The sequence below is a fragment of the Solanum stenotomum genome, chromosome 1, assembly GCF_019186545.1.
Source record: "Solanum stenotomum isolate F172 chromosome 1, ASM1918654v1, whole genome shotgun sequence".
In the NCBI taxonomy this organism is placed as follows: Eukaryota; Viridiplantae; Streptophyta; class Magnoliopsida; order Solanales; family Solanaceae; genus Solanum; species Solanum stenotomum.
The window spans coordinates 98,212,046-98,237,425 of record NC_064282.1 but is presented as its reverse complement, the minus strand read 5'-3'; the positions used below and the strand labels follow the sequence as shown (position 1 = coordinate 98,237,425).

At 32.6% G+C, this 25,380-nt stretch overlaps 3 protein-coding genes and 1 pseudogene across 4 annotated transcripts; all 4 read right to left on the bottom strand.

Annotated features, from left to right (window-relative positions):
• Positions 1-4,679: 4,679 nt before the first annotated feature.
• Positions 4,680-10,347, bottom strand: LOC125853423 (metal tolerance protein 4-like). The gene is made up of 7 exons (XM_049533107.1): positions 10,099-10,347; positions 6,739-6,908; positions 5,935-6,133; positions 5,662-5,840; positions 5,428-5,578; positions 5,118-5,248; positions 4,680-5,032 (listed from the first exon to the last, which is right to left on the bottom strand). The coding sequence occupies exons 1-7, from the start codon at positions 10,304-10,306 to the stop codon at positions 4,853-4,855; spliced, it is 1,218 nt and encodes a 405-aa protein (XP_049389064.1). The 5' UTR covers positions 10,307-10,347; the 3' UTR covers positions 4,680-4,852.
• A 3,294-nt stretch (positions 10,348-13,641) lies between these two features.
• Positions 13,642-16,449, bottom strand: LOC125853442 (60S acidic ribosomal protein P1-like). Of its 2 annotated transcripts, none has more exons than XM_049533134.1 (4): positions 16,369-16,449; positions 15,311-15,388; positions 14,866-15,072; positions 13,642-13,844 (listed from the first exon to the last, which is right to left on the bottom strand). In XM_049533134.1, exons 2-4 carry the CDS (start codon positions 15,377-15,379, stop codon positions 13,791-13,793), a joined length of 330 nt encoding a protein of 109 aa, XP_049389091.1. In that variant the 5' UTR covers positions 15,380-15,388; positions 16,369-16,449; the 3' UTR covers positions 13,642-13,790. The 2 variants fall into 2 exon arrangements, with proteins under 2 accessions (XP_049389091.1, XP_049389092.1); XM_049533135.1 differs by having other exon boundaries at positions 15,311-15,394; positions 16,370-16,423.
• A 1,167-nt stretch (positions 16,450-17,616) lies between these two features.
• LOC125860187 (branchpoint-bridging protein-like) lies at positions 17,617-22,345 on the bottom strand (annotated as a pseudogene).
• A 644-nt stretch (positions 22,346-22,989) lies between these two features.
• LOC125853431 (probable rRNA-processing protein EBP2 homolog) lies at positions 22,990-24,785 on the bottom strand. Its single transcript, XM_049533119.1, has 2 exons — positions 24,694-24,785; positions 22,990-24,134 (listed from the first exon to the last, which is right to left on the bottom strand). Exon 2 carries the CDS (start codon positions 24,117-24,119, stop codon positions 23,226-23,228), a length of 894 nt encoding a protein of 297 aa, XP_049389076.1. The 5' UTR covers positions 24,120-24,134; positions 24,694-24,785; the 3' UTR covers positions 22,990-23,225.
• Positions 24,786-25,380: the final 595 nt, after the last annotated feature.

Here is a 25,380-nt window from a genome sequence, read left to right as displayed (position 1 = left end):
AATAAGGTTCTACGAGTATACTTTCAATAATTGCGCTCCATAGCTATTGTTCGATTTGCTATGTAGGCTGCAGTTTATATATTTTTGTCCGTTTGTATATTTCTACAAATTCTGTATTTATACGTTTAGATATTTTTCGAAACACCGTTTATATATTTCACTTGCTAATATACAAACAGGTTAATTTCTTATGAATTTTTCACAAATCATATACAAATAGCTGGGGTAAGCATATACAAAATTTTGAATTTATACAATCATGAATCAAATTATACAAATTCTGAATTTATACAAATAACATGAATTATACAAATCAGACGAATATCAAGAATTAGAAAAACTGTAGCCACGAATTGTAATTTTCTTGAATTGTAGCTATACTACCTAATATAGGCTAAATGTTTGCTGATCTCCATAAAAAATGTTTTCATCCCTTCTTTTAACAATTCTTTGATTCTATTTTTTCTTTTAGGACATATTTAAGAGTACAAAATTAAAAGACAATTTAATATATTTGATATATTTTTAATTTATGGCCATAAAGTTTGAAAGGTTTTTTTTAAAAATTTTTATGTCAAATTAAAATAAGACAAATAAATTGAAACGGTGAGAAAATATTATTTATCTCAAAGAATTGAAACACCTTATTTAACAAAATGTTTCTAGTACTATACCAAAAAAAAAATGGCAACAAAAGTGCCACATATGTACAAATGGCAAACAAAAACAATAGACACATAGCAAATAATGACCAAAGAGTTCCATGTTCAGCATATTGCACACTTCCCCAAAACAATTTATCAATAATAAAGGACATAAAACTAAATAAATGAATAAAAATCCCATTTTAGTTTATTATATACATCCTTTTTTGCAATTATTTTGGATATTTCATTCAATTTGTCAAGATGACAAATACCAAAACCTACAAAGGGGATATTACAAAATCAACATCAAAAGATGAAGAAGAAGGTCAATTGAAATTATATTCACCAAAATATGCCCTAAAAGTTAATAATAATACTTACCAAAAAAAGCCAAATGAAGAAGGAGGTCAAATGGAATTGTACTCACCAAAATATGCACTAAAAGTGAATAATTCAAAGGTAAAGTCCTTTTCTTTTTATATATAATTATCAAATTTATTCAAATTCAAATTTCAGCAGAAATAATAGTACGATATGATTTATTTTACATTTGTCATGTCCTAGCTTTAGTAGACAAACTTGATATTTATTGTCAAAATTAATAGAAATGCGTGCAAGTGATTTGAATGGCATAATTATAGTGGCTAAAGAGTTTCCAATTCAATCATTAACAATTGATTACTTGTAGTTATCTTTTAGATAATTTTTTTCTGAGCTTTTACTATGTTTTAATTTCAGGTTAAGGATGAAGGAGTTAATGAGAAGATGAACCAAAAACAAGAAGTTGAAGAAAAAGAAAAGAAAAAAGTTGTTGCTACTAATAGTGGTCCACTAGCTACACCTTTGCCAGTTAGACTCACTTCTAGAATTTAATAGAGAATTTATCAGAAATAATCTCTTTATTTTATAAAAATAGAAATAAAGTTTATATATATGTGGAGTATAATACATTTGCTAGACTCACTTCTACTTCTAGAATCTAATCAAGATCTATCAGAAATATTCTCATTTATAAAAGATAGAAATAAGATTTACATATATTTTATATTTTTTTCGGCTCCTGTGAGAATGTAATTAGTATGTTGCTCTTTTTCTTTCGTATAAGAGGAAGGAATCATTAAAGGTGAAATGTAGAATTGGAGTTTCTTTTGAGTATTTATTTCTTTCCTTTTCTTGATGCATGGTTTGTATACAACTAATACATGAAGAAGGGATGAAACATAAATGTAATTTAATTCGATGGACGAAGTATTTCGTGTTTATGCATGATCTTGAAGATTCATTTATATACTAATAAAAATTAGTAAAGATTAATTTGGTGCATGAAGAATTTCGTGTTTATACGTGATTCACATGTGCTTGAGATCGTTTTTGGATAAAAATATCATATTAAGTATTATTGTATAGGAAAAATCACACCACACATCTATTTAAGGGTTAATATTACAACTTTTAGATCTACTTTTTTTATATTACTACTTATAACATTTTAATTACAATGTTAACATATTAATTTTAATTTATAAATTAATTAATTATATATTATTAACTAATATATATTATATAATGTTATATAATTAATAGGCAAGAGAAATAATATTAATGAGAGAGAATCAATTTGTAATTATTTATTACACAAGTTAAGGGATTTTTTAACTTATCATATACCAACCCACACCCCACCCTCACGTTACTCTCAAAATATATTTTTCATAAATATAGTAATTTATAATTGACAAGATAAATCTTTCCCTTGATATTTTTCTAATTAGTTGATTTTTATTTTGATTATTTTATTATTCTCAAGATAAATATTGATTACTATTCAAATATTTTTTATTTATTAATGACTATTGGGGACTTTATTTAAAAAAAAAAAAAAATTTATCACCGTATATTGTAACATGTAATTTTCTCTCACTTTAATCTATCTTTTTTGCTTTTCTTGATGTTTTTTTATTTTAAACTTTGATATTGTTTTTTATTTTATTTTAATCTGATTTTGTTAGAATTAAGAATTCTATATTTTGAAAATTTGATTTCGTTTTTATTTTAATTAATCTAAAATTTGATTTTTTGAGAAAAAAAATCGTTTTATTGAAATTTTGAACTCATTTTTGTTGTGTTTTTCTATATCTAAAATATTATTTTGTGGGTGAACTAAGTATATTTAATTCTGAAATTTGTTGATAGATAATATGAGATCATAAAATCTTTAATAAGGAGTTCCTAAGTTTTAATCTAAATATGATTAAAAAAAAATCACACTTAAATACGAAATATAAATTGAAGAGAGAGGAAAATATAGAACTTGTATTAATTATTGCAGTTTAGATTTTTAATTACATGTTTTGATTTTTGGGTGATGTATATTTCTTTTGCTATAATTTCTAACAACAATATATAATATGCATTGATTTACAATCAAATTTATTCTTCCCAGATTTATACCCTTTGGATATCAATTTCGTACATTTTTATTTTTTGTCTTTGTTCTAAAATTTCAAGTTTGATACCAAGTGTATATAAATTGGATACAATGTTAACTTGTTTCATATTGTCTAATTTGGTTGAAATATCAGTTACATTTTTGTTTTTTTCATTTTCAAGTGGGATATTTGTTCAATACCAAATTGATACCAATTGAATACAACATTAACAGGTTGTCTAATTTGGTTGGAATCTCAACTGCATGTTGATTTTTCAATGGGATATCAATTCGATACTAAATTTATACAAATTGGATACAATATTAACTAGTTTTACGTTGGCTATTTCAGTTGAAATCTCAATTATATGTTTTTTTTTTCAATTTTACCACTGGGACCAGAGATCCCATTAATATGGCAGGCCTTGATGATCTTCGAGATTTCTTCTTATGATAAACCAAAGGGTCGGCCAACTTCCCAAACACTTGCTTTACATTCAGGTCAGTTGGATACCAAATGTATACCAATTTCATACTAAGATTTGACTTAATTTTTTTAGTCGATATCAATCGCATACCAACATTACCTATTTTTTGAGTATACATTTGAAAAACACCGAATACACAAATGATTAACTGGCACACATAATAAATATTCTGAAATTATAATTCATTAACTTAAAAGACAAAATAAATCAAAACATGAGTTTGCCACAATAAAACAACCAAATCAAAATAAAAATAAAAATAAATTATGTCTTTTTTTCAGAATGGTAATAAAAAAGTGCTTTTTCGGAAATTTTCCATACAAATTTAAAGTAATAGAATTTTAAATAGGCATCGAACACGAGAAACAAAAACAAAAGGATTAGACAATGTTGATAACTATAAATAACATTTGTGTTTCACGATTACTGTATTATCATCTTGCAAAGAGGTGGAACTAATCAAAACGAGATTGGAATTAATAGAGGTGGAACCAATCAAGACGAGAAAAGAGGTGGAACTAATAAAAACGGAATTGAAATTAATAGAGGTGGAACCAATCAAAACGAGATTTGGATTAGAATTAATAGAGGTGGAACCAATCATGACGAGATTTGAATCGACTTTCTATCTCTATGAACAATGTTTCAAAAGGATTTCAACTCTTTTTTTTTTTAAGGACATTCACCTTTCAAAATTTTCAAAAGGGATAAGCCTTACAACTTTATGTTTCGAATCCTTCAAAAATATCGTTAGTGCCAAATCTTTCACAAGTGCAAATTTTTAGGTAATCCGTCACGAATACAGTATCATTTTTTTTGGAGAGTCTGAACAATATAGATGAAAATGACACAATTACCATTCACAAAAGGATCTCCCAAAAATTTCTTTCAACCTTATTTTGCTCAAATTCTTCAAAAAACTAGCCAGATATATGTCAGATCTTTCAAAAGTGTACACATTTTCGAGGAATCCGACATGAGTATAACATCATTTTTGAAGAGTCTTGTCGGATCTTTTAGAAGTGTACACATTTTCGAGGAATCCGACATGAGTATGACATCATTTTTTAAGAGTCTGAGCAACATCGACGATAAATGACACAAGCACCTATCACCTGAAAATAAATCCAAGTTCTTTATATCCTCTCTTTCAACAATCCCTTATGCTGGATCATATGAATATACACATTTATATAGTTAAAATGTTTGTAAAAAAAACAACAAAACCCCGAATCGTCGAAAGTAATAACAACCCTCCTCCGTTATCCGGGCATAACGTAACCATGAGCCTAAGGTTCAGTGTTTGGCAGCCTGCTGAGAACAGAGTGCTCTGGTTTGTGTTCACATTCAAAATCGAGATGAACGAATGCTCGTTCAACTTCAGGGAGTTTCTCGAGCTTTATTTGTAGAGTTTCTCCGATAGCATGTGCTTCTTTCAAAGGCAAATCTTCCGGGAGTTCAATATCAACCTACGTTACAATAACCAAACGAGTGTCAAAATCATCGACAGATGAATCATTCACGCTATTATAGATGATTTTTCGGAAGACTGACCTCTACAAAGTACAAGACACCAAATGTGTAGGCTCGAACTGTATCAATACGCTTCACTTGAGGGTGTCTTATAACAAGATACGTTAACTTTTGCAAGTATTCGGGTGGGGCTGACTGTCCCACCAGCGACACTACATGAAGAACGTCGTTCAGTATGGAATCAAACATCAGAGAATTCTTCGGTACATTATGTAATAGAATTCTACACAGTTGGAGCTCACTCGAGCATAACAAAATCTTTTAGTAGAACACTCAGTTTTTCAATGAGGCTATCGATGAAAATTAAAGTTCTGCAGGAATGAGACGATACCTGCGTTTTCTAAAACAGTTCCTGACCAGTTGGTGATGGTATAAAGTGCAAGAATAATGGCACCAACAGGATCAATCCACCAGTAGAATTTATCGCCAAGTATAGCTGCTACCAGTCCGACTACATTAGTAACCACGTCAAAATAATGATCCTGTCGAAAGCATCTTCAAGTTAGGAGCCTAGACGATTCAGGATAACGATGCCAAAAATAGAACGTGAAGATACTGTACACACCTTTGCGTAGGCACGGACAATGTTGTTTCCTGAGCTTCTGCAGTATAGCCAAAGGGCAAGTTTTACCACTGTGGCCGTTATCATGATAGTATATAACCAGAAAAGCTGATCCGAGGTCATTTTATCAGGAGATTCATTTTTAACGAGTTGTTCTACAGCCTGAATAAACACCTGAAAGCCTAAAAAGGAAGAAACGTGAGCCATAACGACTCAACAGATTATAATGAAAATAGAAAGAAATGGTTAGCGTGTCAAAGGAGATTGATCACCTACCAAGTGTAGCCATAACAGCAGCAAAGATAATGATCCCTACTGGCTGCACTCGCAACTTCCCTATAGGATATTTGTAGATGTTGATATTTTTCATTGACAGATGACTGAGCCACAGTATGCCACCAGCCATGAGATCAAGTAACGAATCCAATGTAGATGCAGCAATAGCTAGGGAACCACTTGTCACTGTGGCATAGATCTGCAAGACGAAAAGATAGTTACTACTGTAATTATAGAAAAACGTATAAAACGCCATTGCTACTGGCATTGATCTCCAAGGTGCAAGATGTGTTACTAGAGCCATTATATGAAACTGCATAATCACCATCTTAGTCAAAACAATTTCAAAAAGATGCCAGAATAGCTCTACTTCTTTTTTCTAACTGTAGTGTCCGTGCCAGCTTGCACAAATCTCGATTAATTCCACGGGATACTTGCTACAGTACTGGATAACTCTGTCCACCAAGACTTAGATGGAAGAAATCACCTAGTGTTTTTGCCGAAGAAATGCATTCGCTCTAATTTCACAAGTACATGGCTTTCTAATATGATCTATGTTATATCAATCTTGGAGAATTTGAAGTAACAACATACTTTATCGACTAAAAATTTGAGATACATTACTGAAATTATATACTCACACTATCCTAGATTCATTGACTGTCAATTCGTAATGACAGAAGCATATGCAACCACAAAAGAAAACGGTCGATTCATATATAAGATATGAGAGGTCAGATATGCAAGTTAAGAGTTTTCTCATTCTCGGATCATGAGTTCAACCGAGCATGTAATCGTTGTTACCTTAAGAGCTAGTAATAAAACGTTTGCATAATTGGAGATCTGCATTGCCCTCTCATCTTGAGATTGTTCGTCAAGACCTTCATCATCAGTGAAACTAGATGCCACAATGGAATCAACTTCTTCAAATGACTTCAAGGTCTCAAATTGTTTTTCATAGTAATCCTTTTCTCCTGTGGTACAAAAAAAACCTCAATAATGAAAAAAAGGTAATGAATAATAAAACAAAAAGAGTGAAACTGGGGTTTAAGTTTACTACTAGCTTGGTCATGTGAACCCAAAAACTTTTGTTCAGACCCTATATATGTATTAAGAAATCCACTAAATATCTATAAGTATTTGACTATGAACTCATTTATTGATGTATAATAACTTGAGGTTGTTGTAGAAATTCATAAACTTCAAATCTTGGATCCGTCTTTGGTTATTGATAATCTAACCTCTCTTCAAGCCTTATAATCCCCATATCCGACCCTCTGTGCCCATGGTTGAGACAGAGACAGGAAGGGAAAGAGAGGTATAAACAAGTACAACTACGGGTTTTGAGAGTCCTTAAAACACAATTGAACCAAACACCATTTGTATCCTAAGATTATCATCTTTCACAAAATTGCATCTCAAAAACTGGTAAACAACACTGCGATTTAGCCACACTAATGACTAGGCTAGATCTCTTATATAGTATGGAAGGATTTCATTTATCCCTCTGCACACCTCTGTGGTTTATGAGCTCTAAGGGTTCGTGAAATCATCTTCACTAATCAACCAATCAATTAGCTATATATCGATACTATGTGTCACGAATCGTTTATATGAATGTCATAACAAGACATGGATTATTAAAATGCACACTCAGCTATTACCACAAACTGTTAGGACCAGAAAAGCCTTTTATACAAAATTTGCAACCAAGAAAAACAAAAGACGATGAAACAAAAAGGACCCTCCTTCGCATATAGAACACATGTATACCTTATGCTACTACATATATCGCTTAGGCTATGTATATGTGTTTAAAAGATCCGCTAAATATGTACAAATAATAAATTATGAACCCAGTATATTTGATGGAAGTGGTAGAATAATGAATTTGAACCCGTCAAGTTCAAATCCTAGATCCGTCTCTAATTTGAAATGTGCTTGAATTAGAAGCTACGACAACAAGTTCAATACAACAGATACACATACATATATACATAATACATGTATACTGCTTCATATATCCAAAAAATGACATGAAGAAGAAAGGAAAAAAACTAATCCTTCTGTCACGAGAAAGTTTAGAACTCTACCTAAACAAAGCAACGTTCACTAACATTCTACGATTGTATTCTTTCACCACTTTGATACAAGGACAATTGCAACTTACAATTTTTTACTGCAACTTTTTAATATCTAAATTTAACTACGCCTCAATCCCAAATAAGTTCGGGTTTGGTATATGAATCCTCACTATTCCATTTAAGCTCAAATTGTGTCATTGTCACACCAAAAGTATCTAAATTTTACTTCCAAAATGAAATAATCTAGTTCAATGTACCTCTAGAAGTTGAAAAAAAATTGAATCTTGAAAAGCACAAAGCATCAAACAAATTAGAACAGAATGATGTTTCTTGTTCAAATCTAACTTTAATTCCTACATAAAGGACTAAAAGCACATATTTCAATCAATTAAACGTAAAAATTGTGCTTCGTCGGATATCACAAGGATCAAAATCAGAATTTACCAATAATCGAGGGACCAACAATGCTATTATCTAGTTCATTTTAACTCCTTAAGATAGTAAATTGAATCTTGAAAAGCAAAATGCACCAAACAAATTAGAATGGAAGGACCTTCGTTTCCCAAATCTAACCTACCTTCCAACATAAAAGGAATAAAAAACACATATTTCAATCAATCAAAAGTTAAATGTGCCTCGTTAGATATCACAAGGATCACTTTCACTACTTAAGTTAGTAAACAATTGAATCTTGAAAAGGACCAAACAACTCCTTTAAGTTAGCAAAAAGTTGAATCTTGAAAAGCAAAAAAGCGTCAAACAACTCCTCAAGTAAAAATTGAATCTTAAAAAGCAAAAAGGACCAAACATAATAGAACAGAAAGAAAGACCTTTCTTTTCTTCCAAATGTAACATTACTTCCTACATAATGTAGGCCTAAAAACACATGTCAAACAATCAAAGGTTAAATGTGCTTCGCCAGATATCACAAGGAGAACTTGCACTATCACTACTTAAGTTAGTAAACAATTGAATCTTGAAAAGCAAAAACGCATCAAACAACTCCGCAAGTAAGTAAAAATTGAATCTTGAAAAGAAAAAAGCACAAAACAAAATAGAACAGAAAGAAGATTTTTTCCCTTCCAAATATAACATTACTTCCTACAGAATGTAGAATTAGAAACACATGCCAATCAATCAAAGATTATCACAAGGATTACTTTCACTATCACTACTTAAGTTAGTAAACAATTGAATCTTGAAAAAGCAAAAACCACCAAACAAATCCTTAACTTAGCAAAAAATTGAATCCTGAAAAGCAAAAAAGCATCAAACAACTACACAAGTCAACAAAAAATTGAATCTTGGAAAGCAAAAAAGCACCAAACAACTCCTTTAAGTTAGTAGAAATTGAATCTTGAAAAGCAAAAAGTACCAAACAAAATAGAACAGAGATACCTTAATTTTTCTTCCAAATGTAACATTACTTCCTACATAATGTAGGACTAAAAACACATGTCAATCAATCAAAGGTTAAATGTGCTTCACATGGATCACTTTCACTACTTAAGTTAGTAAAAATTGAATCTTGAAAAACAAAAAGCATCAAACAACTACACAAGTCAGCAAAAAATTAAATCTTGAAAAGCTAAAAAGCACCAAACAACTCCTCAAGTTAGTAACAGTTGAATCCTGAGAAGCAAAAAAGCATCAAACAACTACACAAGTCAGCAAAAAATTGACTTTTGAAAAGCAAAAAGCATCAAACAACTCCTTAAGTTAGTAACAGTTGAATCCTTAAAAGAAAAAAAGCATCAAACAACTACATAAATCAGCAAAAAATTGAATCTTGAAAACCAAAAAGGACCAAGCAACTCCTCAAGTTAGTAACAGTTGAATTCTGAAAAGCAAAAAAGCATCAAACTACATAAATCAGCAAAAAATTGAATCATGAAAACCAAACAGCATCAAACAACTCCATAAGTTAGTAAAAATTGAATCTTGAAAACCAAAAACCATCAAACGACTCCATAAGTTACCAAAAATTGAATCTTGAAAACCAAAATGCACCAAAAAACTAGAAAACAAGAACCCCTTTTCTCCTTTTTTTGAGGGGGTGGGTGGGGTGGGGTGGGGGTACCTTTAGACAAGCTAGAACTCTTGGTATTATCAATGTTTGATGATGAAGACTCAACATCAACATCAACACAAGACTTCACTTTTTCAGGCAATCTTGCTAAGAAATCACCCCTTAGAGTTGTAACTGAGTTCCGCCGTCCACTATAACTAAGCTTCCACCCATCCAACAATGGAGTTTTCACTTCATTCTTGATTTCTTCTCCCTCCATAATATTTTTTTTTCAATAATATTTTTTTTCAATTTTGTTAAAACCCCATTGACATATTATAGCTCCTTGTGCAAAGTTTCTTTTTTTTTTTTTTAATATATTTTTTATTTTTACATAAATAATGAAATTTATTGTTATATTGCTTGGTGTTGATAAATAGTTAGATAAAGGCTAGATAAATCTTCTGAAAAGATTTTTTAATAAACATATTTGTATTAAAAGACAAAAGTAGTTAGGAATTAAATGATGACACAAATAATTTTGTACATTAGAATCTTATTTATAGAATTTGATACGTATTTATGGTATTGAGTACGAAATTTTGTTTACTTACTTTAAATTTTATAGCATTGATTGTTAGTATTACTCCTTCTGTTTAGTAATATTTGTTAACTTTGCGTGCTTCTTAAGAAATTATAAATAAAAGAGTAATTTTATTGTATTATTTTTTAAATATAATAAATATAATGTCTTAAAAAATATAATAGGGAAATAATGACTATAATTAATTATAAGGGTAAATTAGGAATTATGAAAAATTATCCATTAATTTTATAAAGTAGACAAGTATTGTTGGACATCTCAAAATAGTACACTAAACAATTATTATTGAACGGGGAGAGTACTTTTGTACTATGATACTTTCATATTGCATCGCTCTTGATTAATTTTGGGGTATTTATTTAATGGTAGAGATATTTCGATCATTTCATCACAATCTATGATTAATTTTTTTAATGGACGTGAAGCTACTCTTTTTATCCTCATGGATTCTAGCTTTGAAATGAAAATCTTAATACTGAATCATTTAATTTATAATAGATTTTACATAATTTAAAATTAATCGAATCATTAAATTTTGAATATCGAGTTATTATAAAAATGAAATGATTTTCACAAATATGCTATTTCATTTCACTATTTAATTTTAACCTTATTTTAAATAAGCTATATAAAAGTCGAAACATTAAAAAATATGTAGAAATATATTTTGAAAATCGACCTGATTCTATCTCTTTTCATTCTGTTTGAATAAGGAAAGAATGTCAAAGAATTGATTTTTCTTTCTATTGTTGAATCTCCTTTTGATTATTCAAATGTGATATTCTAAATCCTCATTATTACTTATAGAACTCAAATTCCAAATGGTCTCTGTTTTGAACAAGTCTAAATCTATTTTTTCCTTTTCATTGATTTGATTTTGATATCAAAATTTAGATTAAAAAATAAAATAAAAATATAATAACTCAAACTATAAGACATAAGACTAATTCAGATTCACCTGAACAAATCAATAAAATTGAATTTTATTGTAATTTTATATATGAAATAACATATATTAATATCGATATTATAGACTGAAATGTAAATACTTATAAAATACAACCTCTATCTTTATTTTATTCTAGAAAATAGTTTTATAGCTACAATTCAACTAATAAATTATGTTATAGAAAAAACATACGACCAAACTATTCATTTATTAGAATTTTGTCTATTTTAATCCACTTATTTCATTTAAGATAAGAATATCTCTCAAATCCAATCAAGTTTATTAATAAAAGTTATTTAAAAAAATATAGCTAAATTTCAATATGGACATTGAACCCTAATATTAAAAAGGAAAAATATAAAAAAGTTTTTGTTTCTTATTATGATCTGACAAGTAAATAAGTGAGTAGTGAATTCTACCTACTTTCTCCTAGATGCAATAATGTTTTTGTCTTTTTACCCTTTTTGTCTTTTTACCCTTTATTACAAGTTTGAAAAGTTTTAATTAATGCCTGATTTTTTATTTTTTTTTTCAAATTTCACCTTATCATTGTATTCTACGAAGGTGAAGTGAAAAATAGAATTAATATGAAAAAAAAATACTTTTCAATTTTCACCAAAAAGTTATTTACTATTTTATGTTTAAAGAGTATGCTTTTCTAGGAAAAATGTATTATTTTTTTACTAAATCGAATATGAAAAAATTAAAAAATAAACCGAAGAAGTTATTGAGCTCAAACACGAATTTGTTTAATGAAGGTTGATTACTTACTCCCTTGGACTAATTAGACTTAAATCTCTTGATTTCGTTTTTTTTTTTAAATATTTTTTCCTCCAAACCAAACACACCCTGTATCTATTTTAGTGTTTTCTTGTTTATTTATTTAAATATTAAAGCTGGATCAATATTTTATTATTAAATCTTATTTCGAAAAACCAAGTACATGCCATTTCGAGAATATTGATTGGTTGAGAAAAATAAATAATTAAAATCAAGCTTTAGTTCATGATAATGGCACTTTTTTCTCATTATTAGTTGTTTGACATTTTCATTTGTCTAATCTTATAATATAGACAAACAATGATAATGCCACTATAAAAGAACATAAATAACCAAATGAAAATACCTATTATTACTTTTAGTTTCAACCGTCCAATTTCATTTTTATATGTATAAACTTATAGGTTAGATGATGACTTATTTATTGATTCAATCTTTGAATCGATCCAAATTCAAAAGAAAATAATAAATAACCATAAGAGGTAAACCTCATAACAGGATGGCAAAGTTCATCAAATGTACAACAACCTAATGTAATCCAATAAACGAGGTATACACAAACCTTACAACTACGTTGGTAAAGTTAGGGAGGCTGTTTCCGATAAGACATTTATTGAATGTACTCATCTAGTTCATCGATCATTCAATATATATATACACACATATATATATATATATATATATATATATATACACATATATATATACTAACAAATGATGTATGAAGCTTTTCTTACATTCATCTGCTACCGCTATGCAGTAAATCAAGTTCAATCACGTCATATAACATGTTCTCTGGACACACACAGATGCTAAAAGGTTCAGTGGCAACAGAAATCAACAATTTAGATCAACTTGTAGAGAAGTCGATACCCCGTAGAGTATGGGGTGTCCCAATCTATGTTGCTCGGATTCCTCAAAAATGTCATCGGGTGTGTCAGATCCTTCAAGAGCATTGCAATTTTACAGGATCCGACACAAGTAAAGCAACATTTTTGGAGAGTCCGAGCAACTTAGGTCACAATAACTAGAGATCAAACAGTAGAGAAGTCCATCCAAACGTGTAATAGTGCTGTCAAAAATATCGAGCACCATAAGATAGAAATAAAACAAAAACTTCAGCTTCTGGTAATGCCATGAACGAACTCATTCCCAATCACATACCATAGTCTCCATGTCGACTATAGGGAGAGCTACTGGATTGGTATGATCGGGATTGTCCTCGTTATGAAAGTTTAACAGATCATCCAAACCATAAAACGACATAATTGGAGTCGGTAACAAGTAACATAACTGATGTTCATAAACCATAATTATGTCAAGGTTACATTCAACAGTGACAAGCAGATCAAAATCTCCTTAACAAGGGTGCTATAACCAAGTCTAATCAAACTTTTAAAAAAGAACAAAAAATCGTACTGGGAGTAGCTCCTAATCAAACAGACTGAATCCCATATCGTCATCACTTTCTTCCTTGGGCTCTTCCTGTTCGTCATTGCAACAAAAGCAAACAAAAGTTAAAGAGGTTTGCAATGACAATGAACTACTTCTAATCAAACAGACTGAATCACATGTCATCGTTACTCTCCCTCCAATCAAACTGACTGAATCACATGTCATTGTTACTCTCCCTCCGCTCTCACCACAAAGCACATTGAGGATTTGAATTATACTACCTCAAGTAGAAATAAAAGGGTTCTAAATCTAATTTGTGATTATGTAAAATAACTGTTAAGCAAACATACAAGGTTGGGTCAGAAACTACTCAGCTACCAAACACATAACCTAAGCCTGCATACGACTCTGCTCTCACCCGCTCAAAGTAAAAAGATTAAACTTGAAAAACATTTATAAACTTCATGATTGAGGAGATCCTACAAACAATCTAACATAATTCAAGAACTCCCAATTAAGGAGATTCCACCGAATAATCATAATTACTTTCTTATATTGACCCCAAATCGTAACACCTTAATAATAAATTCAACATCCAAACATATCTTAGGAATACACAATTCATCATCAAAAGATTCAACCATGTATTCAAAATCATCTTACATCACTAACATCTTTGCCAAAACTTTTAACTCTTCACCATTTTAAAATTATTTTTTTTTGATAACCGAGAAATCCGTCTGTGACCAACCCTTTGGATTGTCACACCCTTTGGACCAATCACAGCCTTCTAAACTCGGTGGATAATGGGCCCGCCCCTCTACCCTTCTCCATTTAAATACCGGGCTTCGCTTTGCATGGTGTGGGGCTTGAACCTGCGACCTAAGCCACAAATCCTCCACCTTTTGCCACTCGAGCTAGACCTTGGGGGCTTAACTCTTCACCATTTTTTGTAAAATTATTTATCCATTTTGTTCTCATTAAGAGTAAATGATATCCAAAAACATGACTCTAAAAAGATTTCAGGATATGCTCATCAAAATCACATTTTTTAATAACAATTTTTCCCTTTCATTGTTATAGAAGTAGAGTAAGAAACATTTCTTCTCACCTTCTTTTCCTCAGCAGCAGGGGCAGCAGCTGCGGCACCACCACCAGTGGGGGCAGCAACAGCGACTGCACCACCACCACCACCAGCACCGACATTCATGATGAGATCACCAAGGTTTTTCTTCTCAGCAAGCTTAGCAAACAATAGAGGCCAGTATGGCTCCACTGTCACATTAGCTGCTTTGACTAAAGTTGAAATTTTCTCAGCCTATTAACACATCAAACACAAACAGATTCAATATATGCAACGATGAAGCCCTGTAATTAGAAAATATTACACATCAAACACAATCAAAATATTAGAACACATGAAAAAACTGGATTAGAAATATTACACCAAAACCACAATCGAAAAAAACCCAATAGGATTTGAAAATATTACACACTAGAACAAAATCACAATAAAAAACACTAGGATTAGAATAATTAGGGCAAGAGAATCTTACGGTGATTGGAATGTCCTCATCATGGAGGATCAAGGCAGCGTAGGTGCAAGCAACTTCTCCGTACGACATATTGATTAACTAATCATAACAGAAAAAAAACATGAAAATGCTCGATCACTTTGAAAATGTAAAAACATAAATGAAAATACTAATAAATGTGAAAATCACATGGAAATGTTCAAACACACCCAATGATGAAATAAACTGATAAAAATGCTGAAAACTACATGAGAAAGCTTAATAACATTCAAAAATGGGGAAAGCCACATGGAAAAGCACAAAACTGCTAATGGACGATTAAAATCACATGGAAATGTTCAAACACACCCAAACGTTACTAAATAAACTGATAAAAATGCTGAGAAAACTACGAAGACAATATGAGTAAGTTCAATCACTTTTAAAATGGTGAAAATTGCATATAAATGTTCAAACAAACCCTAAGATGACAAAGTAAGCAAATGAAAATGCCAAGAAAACTGTGAAAACAGTATAACTAAGCTCAATTGCATTCAAAATGGTGAAAATTACATGAAAATGTTCAAATGCACCTAAAAATGACGAAACAAACTGATAAAAATGCTGAGAAAATTGTGAAAACGATATGACGAAGCTTAATTGCATTCAACATAGTGAAATTACATGAAAATTCCCCAAGGCTCCTAAAAATGGCATAATAAACTGATAAAAATGCTGAGAAAATTGTGAAAACAATATGAGCGAGCTCTATCGCATTCAAAATGGTGAAAATTACATGGAAATGTTCAAACGCACATAAAAATGACGAAAAAAACTTATAAAAATGCTGAGAAAACTACGAAAACTATATGAGCGAGCTTAATATGATTAAAAATGGTGAAAACTACATGAAAATGCTCAATCAATTTGAAATGGCGAAAAATAAACGAAAATGCTACTAGAGAGTAAAAATCACATGGAAACATTCAAACACATCCAAAAATGACGAAACAAACTGATAAAAACGCAGAAAAAACTGCGAAAACTATATTCTTAAGCTTAATTGCATTCAAAAATGAAAAAAAAAAATAATCATATACCTTCGAGAAGACGGCAAAGAGTGTACGGCGAGTTCGAGAGCAATCGCTGGTCTTCTCCTTAGGGTTAGGGTTTTGTAATTATAGTAGTTATAAACTTATAACGAAAAGGAAGACCTAAATGGGCCTAGAAGGTGAGAAGAAGTTTGAGGCCCAATTTTGTTAATGAAGCCCATTATGGCCCATGTTAAAATTTGATCAAATTCATCTACTTTCACTTCATAGAGACTCAAGTTTAATTCCCAAAAAAAAAAAACGTTCGTTTGATTGGTGAATAAGTTAAATATGAATTAGGCTTAACACATAGTTAACCTGGTAACTTATTAGGATTTAGACATTTGAACTAAGCAATGATTCCTCGTCAAGTAAGTTAGAGGGGTGTGGACATACGTGTATACCGACCAGGGATGGAAAGCCAATTTCTCTCATTCCACTCGTCTAGGCCTCTTCACGATTTTGTACAATCGATGCCACAAAAATAGTTAGATATATTATCAAAGAAATAAAGAAATGGGCGACAATTTGGCACCAAATATTTGGAGGTGTGGAAAGAGTAGTCGTGAGAAACGAAAAAACCATCAATAAACGGCGATAGTTCGTGGAGGTTTCTATAGAAAGACCCCTTGATTCTGGCTATGTTCCAATTAAACATATCAACTCCTAATAAAGTGTTTCAATTAGACGTTTTTAAATCAAAACTTGAAAAAGAACTTTTACACGTATTTGCATTCGTCTATTAAAGTAGTTACGTTAATTACACAAAATACATTATCTCCTTTAATTAAACGTATCAACCTCAAGAAAAAAATACTTAAGGTTTTACAACTTATTGAGGAGAATGAAAATATAAAGAAAGTGATTAATTGTATCTAGTTAACTTAACTATCTAATATACAACTCAAAATTTGAATTGAAAAAAATGTCTAATTTAGATATTAGGAGTTGAAGTGTTCAATTGAAACACGTCTTAGTTCGAGTATCTAAACAAAATATCGTGACAAAGTATCTAACATAAAATATCCTAAATACATTGTTTTTCCAGTAATTTATCAGAAAGCATTTTCTGCAATACAAGGAGAATTGAAGGGGTTGGTTACTGTCTCTATGACCCCCAATAAGAAAAATTGCATATTAAGCATTATAACTGATGCATGGACAGCATTGAATTTTTCTTCAAGGCTTTAGTGTGGGTGGGGTGTGGGGTGTGGGGAGGAGGTTGGGGGGAATCAACACGAAGGTCTGTAGTTTCAATCATTTAACTCTAACAGAGGCAATCAAGTCTTCATATTCAGATCATTCTCTTGTTTTTCTGCCATTGCTGGATTACCACCAGGATGAGGATGTCGCGGGACAGACGTGGAAGAGAAGGGGTCATATGATGTGATCCAGAGGAGCAAGAGGCAGGCCTACCATGACGGAAGAAGGCATTGTTGGGAGCCTCAAAGTTCTGCGGTCGAAAGCTTTGCATTTGGATTATTTTGCTGAAGAGGCATGGAGTTTACTCTAGGAGGAAAAGAACCTACATGATTTGGAGCTGGCCTAAAGTTCATAGGTTGCATTTGAGGGCCAGTAGGTGAAGCTATACCCTGATTTGAAAATGTTGGATGCCTAAATTGAGGGAGAGGGCCAGCAGGTCCTCGAGCAAAGTCAAGTGACATAGGTGGTCCTGGCTGACTAATCTGATTGCTTAATTGGGGTCTTTGAAATCCTTGAATGACAGGTGGGGGATTTGGATGGTCTATTGCTGGTCGTAGATGAGGCGGAGTCATATTGGATTGAGGTGGTGTAGACCCTAAAGATGGTATAGGATGTCTAAGTCCACCAATTTGTCCAAAATGAGCGGAAGGCATATATGGCTGCTGCATTAGTGGTGCCTGTGGGCTAGAGTGAACGAAAGGGTTTTGAGGAACTGAACCAAAACCATCTTGCATACCATGTGGTGGACCAAAGGGCGAGGATGTATTTGACAGGTTGGTAGATGACGGTGATACTTGTTGAGTGTTGCTGACCAGGGATGCTGAAGAAATCCCGGAGTTTGTATTCTGAGATGTAGGTCCAGGAAACCATTGCCCTTGTATGGCTGAAAATGACTTTGAAGTTGAGCAGGTTGTGCTCCAAAACCTGGTTGAGCCATCCCTTGATCTACTACAGGAGGAGGAGTCAGGCCAGGTGTTGCTTCAACGGAAATAGTTTCTCCATCACCTGACGCTTTTGTGGTTGTGGCGCAGGAGTCATCTGAGAACCAAATGGAACACTTAACTTTATGACGCGCACACAAAAAAAAAAAAAAAAAAACTGAATTGCTGCATTGGTATTCACAGTAACACCATGTAAAACACCATACTACTGTGTACTTACTGAAGCTGGGGTAACCAGAAGTTCAATTAAAGCAACTGCAGCATCAACCTTTTCATATGTCTCAGCTGATACTTGGACATGCATTTCCTCAAAAGCACCAGAGTCATTTTCACCAGAAGTAACTTCTACCTGGGGACAGATTAAAACACACGTCAATTTTCAAGAAATCAAGGTGAACAATAGGTATATGTCGTTGCAGCTCATGCAGGAGACTTGACAATCCAGACATGATAATCTAATACTAGGAGCAAGTAGAACATAGATTGCATACAAACTACAGTTTATAGGTGTCTCCAGCCTAGTCTACACAACATACCCAGCGTGATCCCATAAATAAGGCATGGGGAGGGTGGAGTGTACGCAGACCTTACCCCTACCTTGGAAAGGTAGAGAAACTTTCGGATAAGACCTTCGGCTCGAGAAAAGCATTCAAAACAGGTTTGAAAAATACCAAGAATGCAAAGCTAGAACCACAGTATTGGTCATCAGCAATTGTACAATTAGATGACACACTGAATATAAATATACACGACAACAAAGTCAGTAATAAAATAATGTCGGAGCTCCAATGTGGGCTCCGGACACCGGGTGGGAAAGCAAAAAAAAAAAAAGTCACAGCTATTAATTACTATATGTTCCACAGTTTTAAGTTTGTGTCATATAGATTGACCTTAAAAAGCACAAAGAATTGTGCCAATAATAATGCCAAATAAGAGGTCAGACAGTTCAATCTGCATGATTTACATTGAAGAACTCGCAGGAGTCACTTAAAGATGAATCAAAAAATGAAATCATTTATAGGTAACATTTTAGGAATATATCACAATTGTTCTATGCTATCTGGATACCGGTTACAGGCTACAGTTTGAAATACACGAGCACATGAGATGCTTAGCCAGGTGAATACCCTGTACTAACTTGAGCTAAATTTCCCTCTTAAACAGTAAAACATGGTATATAACTAAATCAACTAATTAAAACCCTTAAAACATGAATTAAGAAATAACTAGCTCGTGGCAGTCAGAATTAGTATATTAAAAGACATGACATTGAATAAGTGCACATCTACCATTTCATATCTAAACATGTTCATTTTTGTTGTGGAAGCAAGGATTGCTGAGAGGAGGAGGACAACTAATAACAATTTTCTCCATAAGTCTCCCGTTAATCCATAGTTTGTCTAACTTGTTTTGCAAGGGAAGGCCATCATTCTCATTGATATCAACACATATTCAAGTCTTATAAGAATGTAAATGTAGTTAATAGAGTAGTAATTTTAAGCCGAGGAGAAGTGTAATCCAATACAATACAGATGATCCTTAATCTTGTTCCAGTTGATAAGAATTCTAAAATTTTAAGAATCAACTCACAGAACCCAATGGGAGAACTATTGGAACAAGAAAAAAAGAGAAGGAGCACAAAGTGCCAGAAAACTGGGTTAAACTCACAGGTACTGGAATTTTTGCCTCCTTTGGTACAGGCTTATAACCAGCAGGTGGCTTATAACTGGGATTCAGTTTTAGAATCTCCCCTGGACATGAATAAAAACAGACAAGATGTATGGTGTATTTGATAATGGAAGAGTAAAAGTCAGTCACTCGAGGGATCAATGATTAATCACAACATACCAATGATTTCCCGTCTTTCGAGTTCCAGTGATCTCACATTCTACATCCACAGAAGACGTCAGCATAAGAAGCTAACCCATGCAAAATTTGCAACTAAAAAATCTTAATGAGTTGATTTACCTCATCATTAGGTTGATGATCTGAAGACTCGTGATCTTTAGCAGGAGAGGCTAATAATGAGTTTTTGCTGCCTTCTCCCTCCAAACTCCTGGGACTCAGTAGTTGTGTTATTTGATCCACACGACTCTGTGCAAAATTTGTAACGCAGCAATATCACTTAGTGACCTGGAGTAGGAAATTAACAAAAGCCATTCACACAGAATTACACCGCCTTTTAGGACCCAATGGACAAAGGGAAACTATTAATGACCCATCAAGCCAGACTCCATCAATATAATTGAGGCCATAAATGCATTAAAAAACATTTTTTTTTGGGGGTGGGGGGGGTGGGGGGGGTTGATAGAGTTATGATGTTCTTCAAGAAATGTCTAGAATGATTCTCATGTCGCACAAATATATGTGAATGTAATTACGGTTTATTTCTATGTTGCTCGAATTCCCCTAAAATGTTGCCGCACCCATGTCAAGTCCTCCAAAAATGCACTACTTTTGAAGGATTTGCCATGCACCTGTCAGCATTTTTGAAGAATACGAGCAACATACTTTATTTTCAGCTGTTTGATCAATGTAACATAATATGTATACATATTGCATATATATGCATGTAAATGTGCAGTTACACATAACCTAACATGGTAAAACAATTTTTTAACGACTGTTTTGGAGTGCCCTTGTCCATGTTGTGGATTTCTTAAAGAAAGGCATGCCCTGTTATGATTCTCTGTATCTATATGAGAAACACATGCATAGATTCAATATTAAGGATCACAAAACATAAAACACAAAAAAAATTGTGTAATCTCAACACGTCCCTACAATGTTGAGTTTGGAACTAATGTTAGATTGTTTTCTTCTGATGAAGAATACAAAGGTCATTTCTTTCTGATGCAAGAAATTATCAAGAAACGTAAAAAAAAAAAATTAAAAAAAATACTAGAAACTAAATATTCTTTTAATAAAGTATTACTTTCAATATATTTCTCAATTTCAAGACAAAGCTTAAAAAAGAAGAGAAAATGTAAATAGGTATATATTGCATAGCAATCTAAAGCACCTGATATGTCAAAGTTCTTGCTTTTCTGACAGTAGTATCCTGTGTGAGATCAGGGCGCCATTTGGTTTTCCTTTGCACCTGTTTAGTGCTATCTTCATTTACAGAATCACTAGCTCCTTTTTTTCCTACTCAAAATACTGGAACCAATGAACCAGCTAATATACATGAGCTTACAATGATGATGATGTTTGAATACATAGTATGCACATAACTAATTACAGAATACTATGACCCCTGATTTTCTACTATAACTGCTATAAAAACCCTAACTTCAGAAGATGCTCCTAAACAGACATAAAACTCAAAACAAACATTTAAAAATGTGAACACCCTAATGCCAGTGTTATAGCATGTATGGCCAAGTACTTTGGAAGATTAACTGTTTGTGTTTGGGGAATTAATTTGAAAAGCACTTTTGTCAATATAGGAGCAACAATTTGTGCTTGACGAAGGTACCAAAAGTGCTTCTTCCAGGGAAACACTTAACTTTACCTAAAAGCTTGGTTAAATATCTCAACTCTCTAAAATAATCTCTTAAAAAAAAACTTTTGGCTTCCCAAAAGCTTGGCCAAACATGCTATAAATCTAGTGTGCATACATTGTTCTTTTTCTGTTTTGTTTGTTTATCCCTAAAGTTAACATAGAAAACAACTCTTCATGAACAGATGCGGGTATTAAGATAATCTGTGTCATCCATCAACTAATCCCCATCAAACAGATTGTAATATCACCAACTGAACTTCCCACTCTCCTCAAACATAAATGAAACAAAATCCACAACATTAAAACTTCCATTTTCCATACCAAACCCCCAAATCATTTCACACAGAAAGGAAAGAACATATTTTGGAATAGCACAAGAACAATAACAACATACCCCGTGTAATCTGGGGAGGGAGGGTAGAGTGTAAGAAGACCTTCCCCAACCTGGTGGAGATAGAGAGGTTGCTTCCAAAACATCCTTAGATCAAGTGCAGCAAATCAAAGTACTAGTGAAAAAAGGGAATATGGCAGAAAAGAAAGCACTACAGAGCATTCAGAAAAAAGAAACAAAACAACAGCGAAATAATGCGGTAACAGAAACACAAATGGTAACAAATATCAGAAGCAAGAAACTGCACATATAACCCTATACTACTGTGCTCCCAGACTCCCACCAAGCCTAACCCAACTGTAAAGCAAGTCAAAGTTCAACTACCTACTAATCTTCTACCCTAATCCACTACCTCCATACTCTCTTATCAAAAGTCATGTCCTTAGTAAGTCAAAGCTGAATAGCACAAGAACAAAGGGAAAAAAATGAATCTTGATTTTACAAACAACGAAAAAAGGAAGAAAAATATTGACAACAACAAACTACCCATTACCAAAGAAACCTTAGATATCAAAAACCCATGTCACATTTTTACTAAGAAAGAGAAATACAAAACCTCAAAACTGAACTTTTCCACTTTCCACTTTCCACTTTCCTCAAACACATAGGAAGCAAAATCTACAACATTCAAACCTTCATTATTACAAAATCAAACTAACAAACCATTTCACGCAGAAAGAAAACAGTATATTTAACAATAGCACAAGAACAAAAAACTGAATCTTGAAATGAATAACAATAGCTCTCAATTAAGTACTATTTCATCCGCATAACAAAGGAATAACTTTGGTCTAGTACAACAAAAAGTAGTAAGTGATAACCAGAACTATCTCTTAACGCGCTTGTTGTTTTTTGCAGAACGATCACCTTTGTGGAATCCTCCGAAATCGTTGGTAGTGTCAGCAGTGTTCTGCTTCTTCAAACCTTTTCTCCCACCAAATCCAAACTTGGAATCCTTGAATTCCCTGCTTTTCCTCTTTTTGTCAAACCCCTTCCCTTTCCCACCAAATGTTGCTTTCCCACCTGAACGATCTCCGGGAGATACACCAGGTCTCTTCTTATTTGATCTCTGATAGGGTTTATCAGCATTTCCTCCATTAAATGCCAAATCTAGACCGCCAGCATCTTCTTTATCAAAGCCGCTTTGTTGCCTCTGCTTCCTCCACTTTTTAACAGACTCAATCTCTTGCTTCTTCTGCTTAGTTCTTTCTTTCATCTTCTGTGCTTGTACATCCTTGGCAAGTTTCTTGTTATCTCTGGCCTTCCTCCTCTCCTCGGACTCCTCAATCCTCCTCTTCTCAGCCAAGAGTCGGCCCTTAACTTTCTCCATGTGAGTGTCTGACTTCACCATTTCCGCATAATAATCAGAGGGCCTCAGAAATGGTTCACCGATTGACTGAAAGTTGACGTACGCTTGGCGTATACCCTCCAACCCCTGCGTGTAAAACGAGTGCTCCCTCGCCAAATCATCGTTCACATCCACCTCTTCTTGGTCCTCCCTGTTGATGCTAAGCCTGTGAGTCCAATCCAAATCATCAGGCCAACTGATATCAGCCAGCCTTTCAAGCAAACCATCCCTGTTATATACAGCAGTTTTTGAAGGTTCAGCCAGCTTTACGACTTGCTGATCTCCTTCTTCATCTTCCGATTCCGACTCTGTTTCTGGATCGAAATCCTCATTCTCTGGGTTCATCATAGCCATTTCATCCGCAACCATCATACACAATCACACTTTCTGATAAGAAGGGTGAAAACATAATATTAGATTTACTGACTAACTAGCTCAAATTACCAGACACAAGCTCAAATAAAGGAGGCAGGTTGGCATCAAACATAAGACTAAGTTGATAAAAATGCTGAGAAAACTGCAAAAACTATATGAGCAAGCTTAATATCATTAAAAATACTGAAAACTACATGAAAATGCTCAATCACTTTGAAAATAGCAAAAAATAAATGAAAATGCTAATATAAACAGTAAAAATCACAAGGAAATATTCAAACACATCCAAAACTGACGAAATAAACCGATAAAAAACGCTGAAAAAACTGAGAAAACAATATTCATAAGCATTATTGCATTCAAAAATGAAGAATTTTTTTTTCGATTTCTCACACCAAATTTGCACAGATTAATCTGTGTCTCAGAAATCATCACAAAACAAGCAAATAACAGCCAAATTAGCACTAAAAAACACCAAAAAAAAAAAACAAAAACATATATATGTGATTTCAGTTTTCCAAATTACATCAATGAAAAACAATGGAGATTAACAGAGAGAGAAGAAACTTACAAACAATTGGAAGAATTCGAAAAAATTGAGAGATTTTTTGGGACGAAGGGTTTAGGGTAGGGTTTTAGTATTAAATGATGGGCTGAAATTTATTGGGATATAGTAAATGGGCTTGAAAGCCCATATAAGGCCCATTTACCCAAGTAAGACTAAACTACCAGTCATAAACTCGATACTTTCATCAATTTCTTTGAATTTCATTATTAGATAAATAACGATTCAACACTGATGTTGATACGCATTACTATGCCATTACGCGTATACATCGAATTGAGAAAACATATTTATATTAATGAATTCATTTAATTGATATCAAATTATCTAAATGTCGATAATTCAATTAATTTCTTTGAATTTCATATAAGATTGATGAAACTTTAATATCGATGTTAATACAAAACAATATGGAATTACGAGTATACATAAGATTGGAGAAAGAATCAGGAAATTTCAATTGTTGAAGTTGAAGATGGAAATATCAATATTCGTTTAGTTGCTAATGGCTAGATAGATTGAATATTTTAGAAAAAAAAATGCTTGAGGTTTTACAGCTTATCGAGGAGAATGAAAATAATTAAAGAAAATGATATATTTTATGTGGTTAACTTAACTATCTAATATACAACTCAAAATTTGAATTGAAAAATGTCTAATTAGAACACTTTATTAGGAGTTGAGATGTTCAAT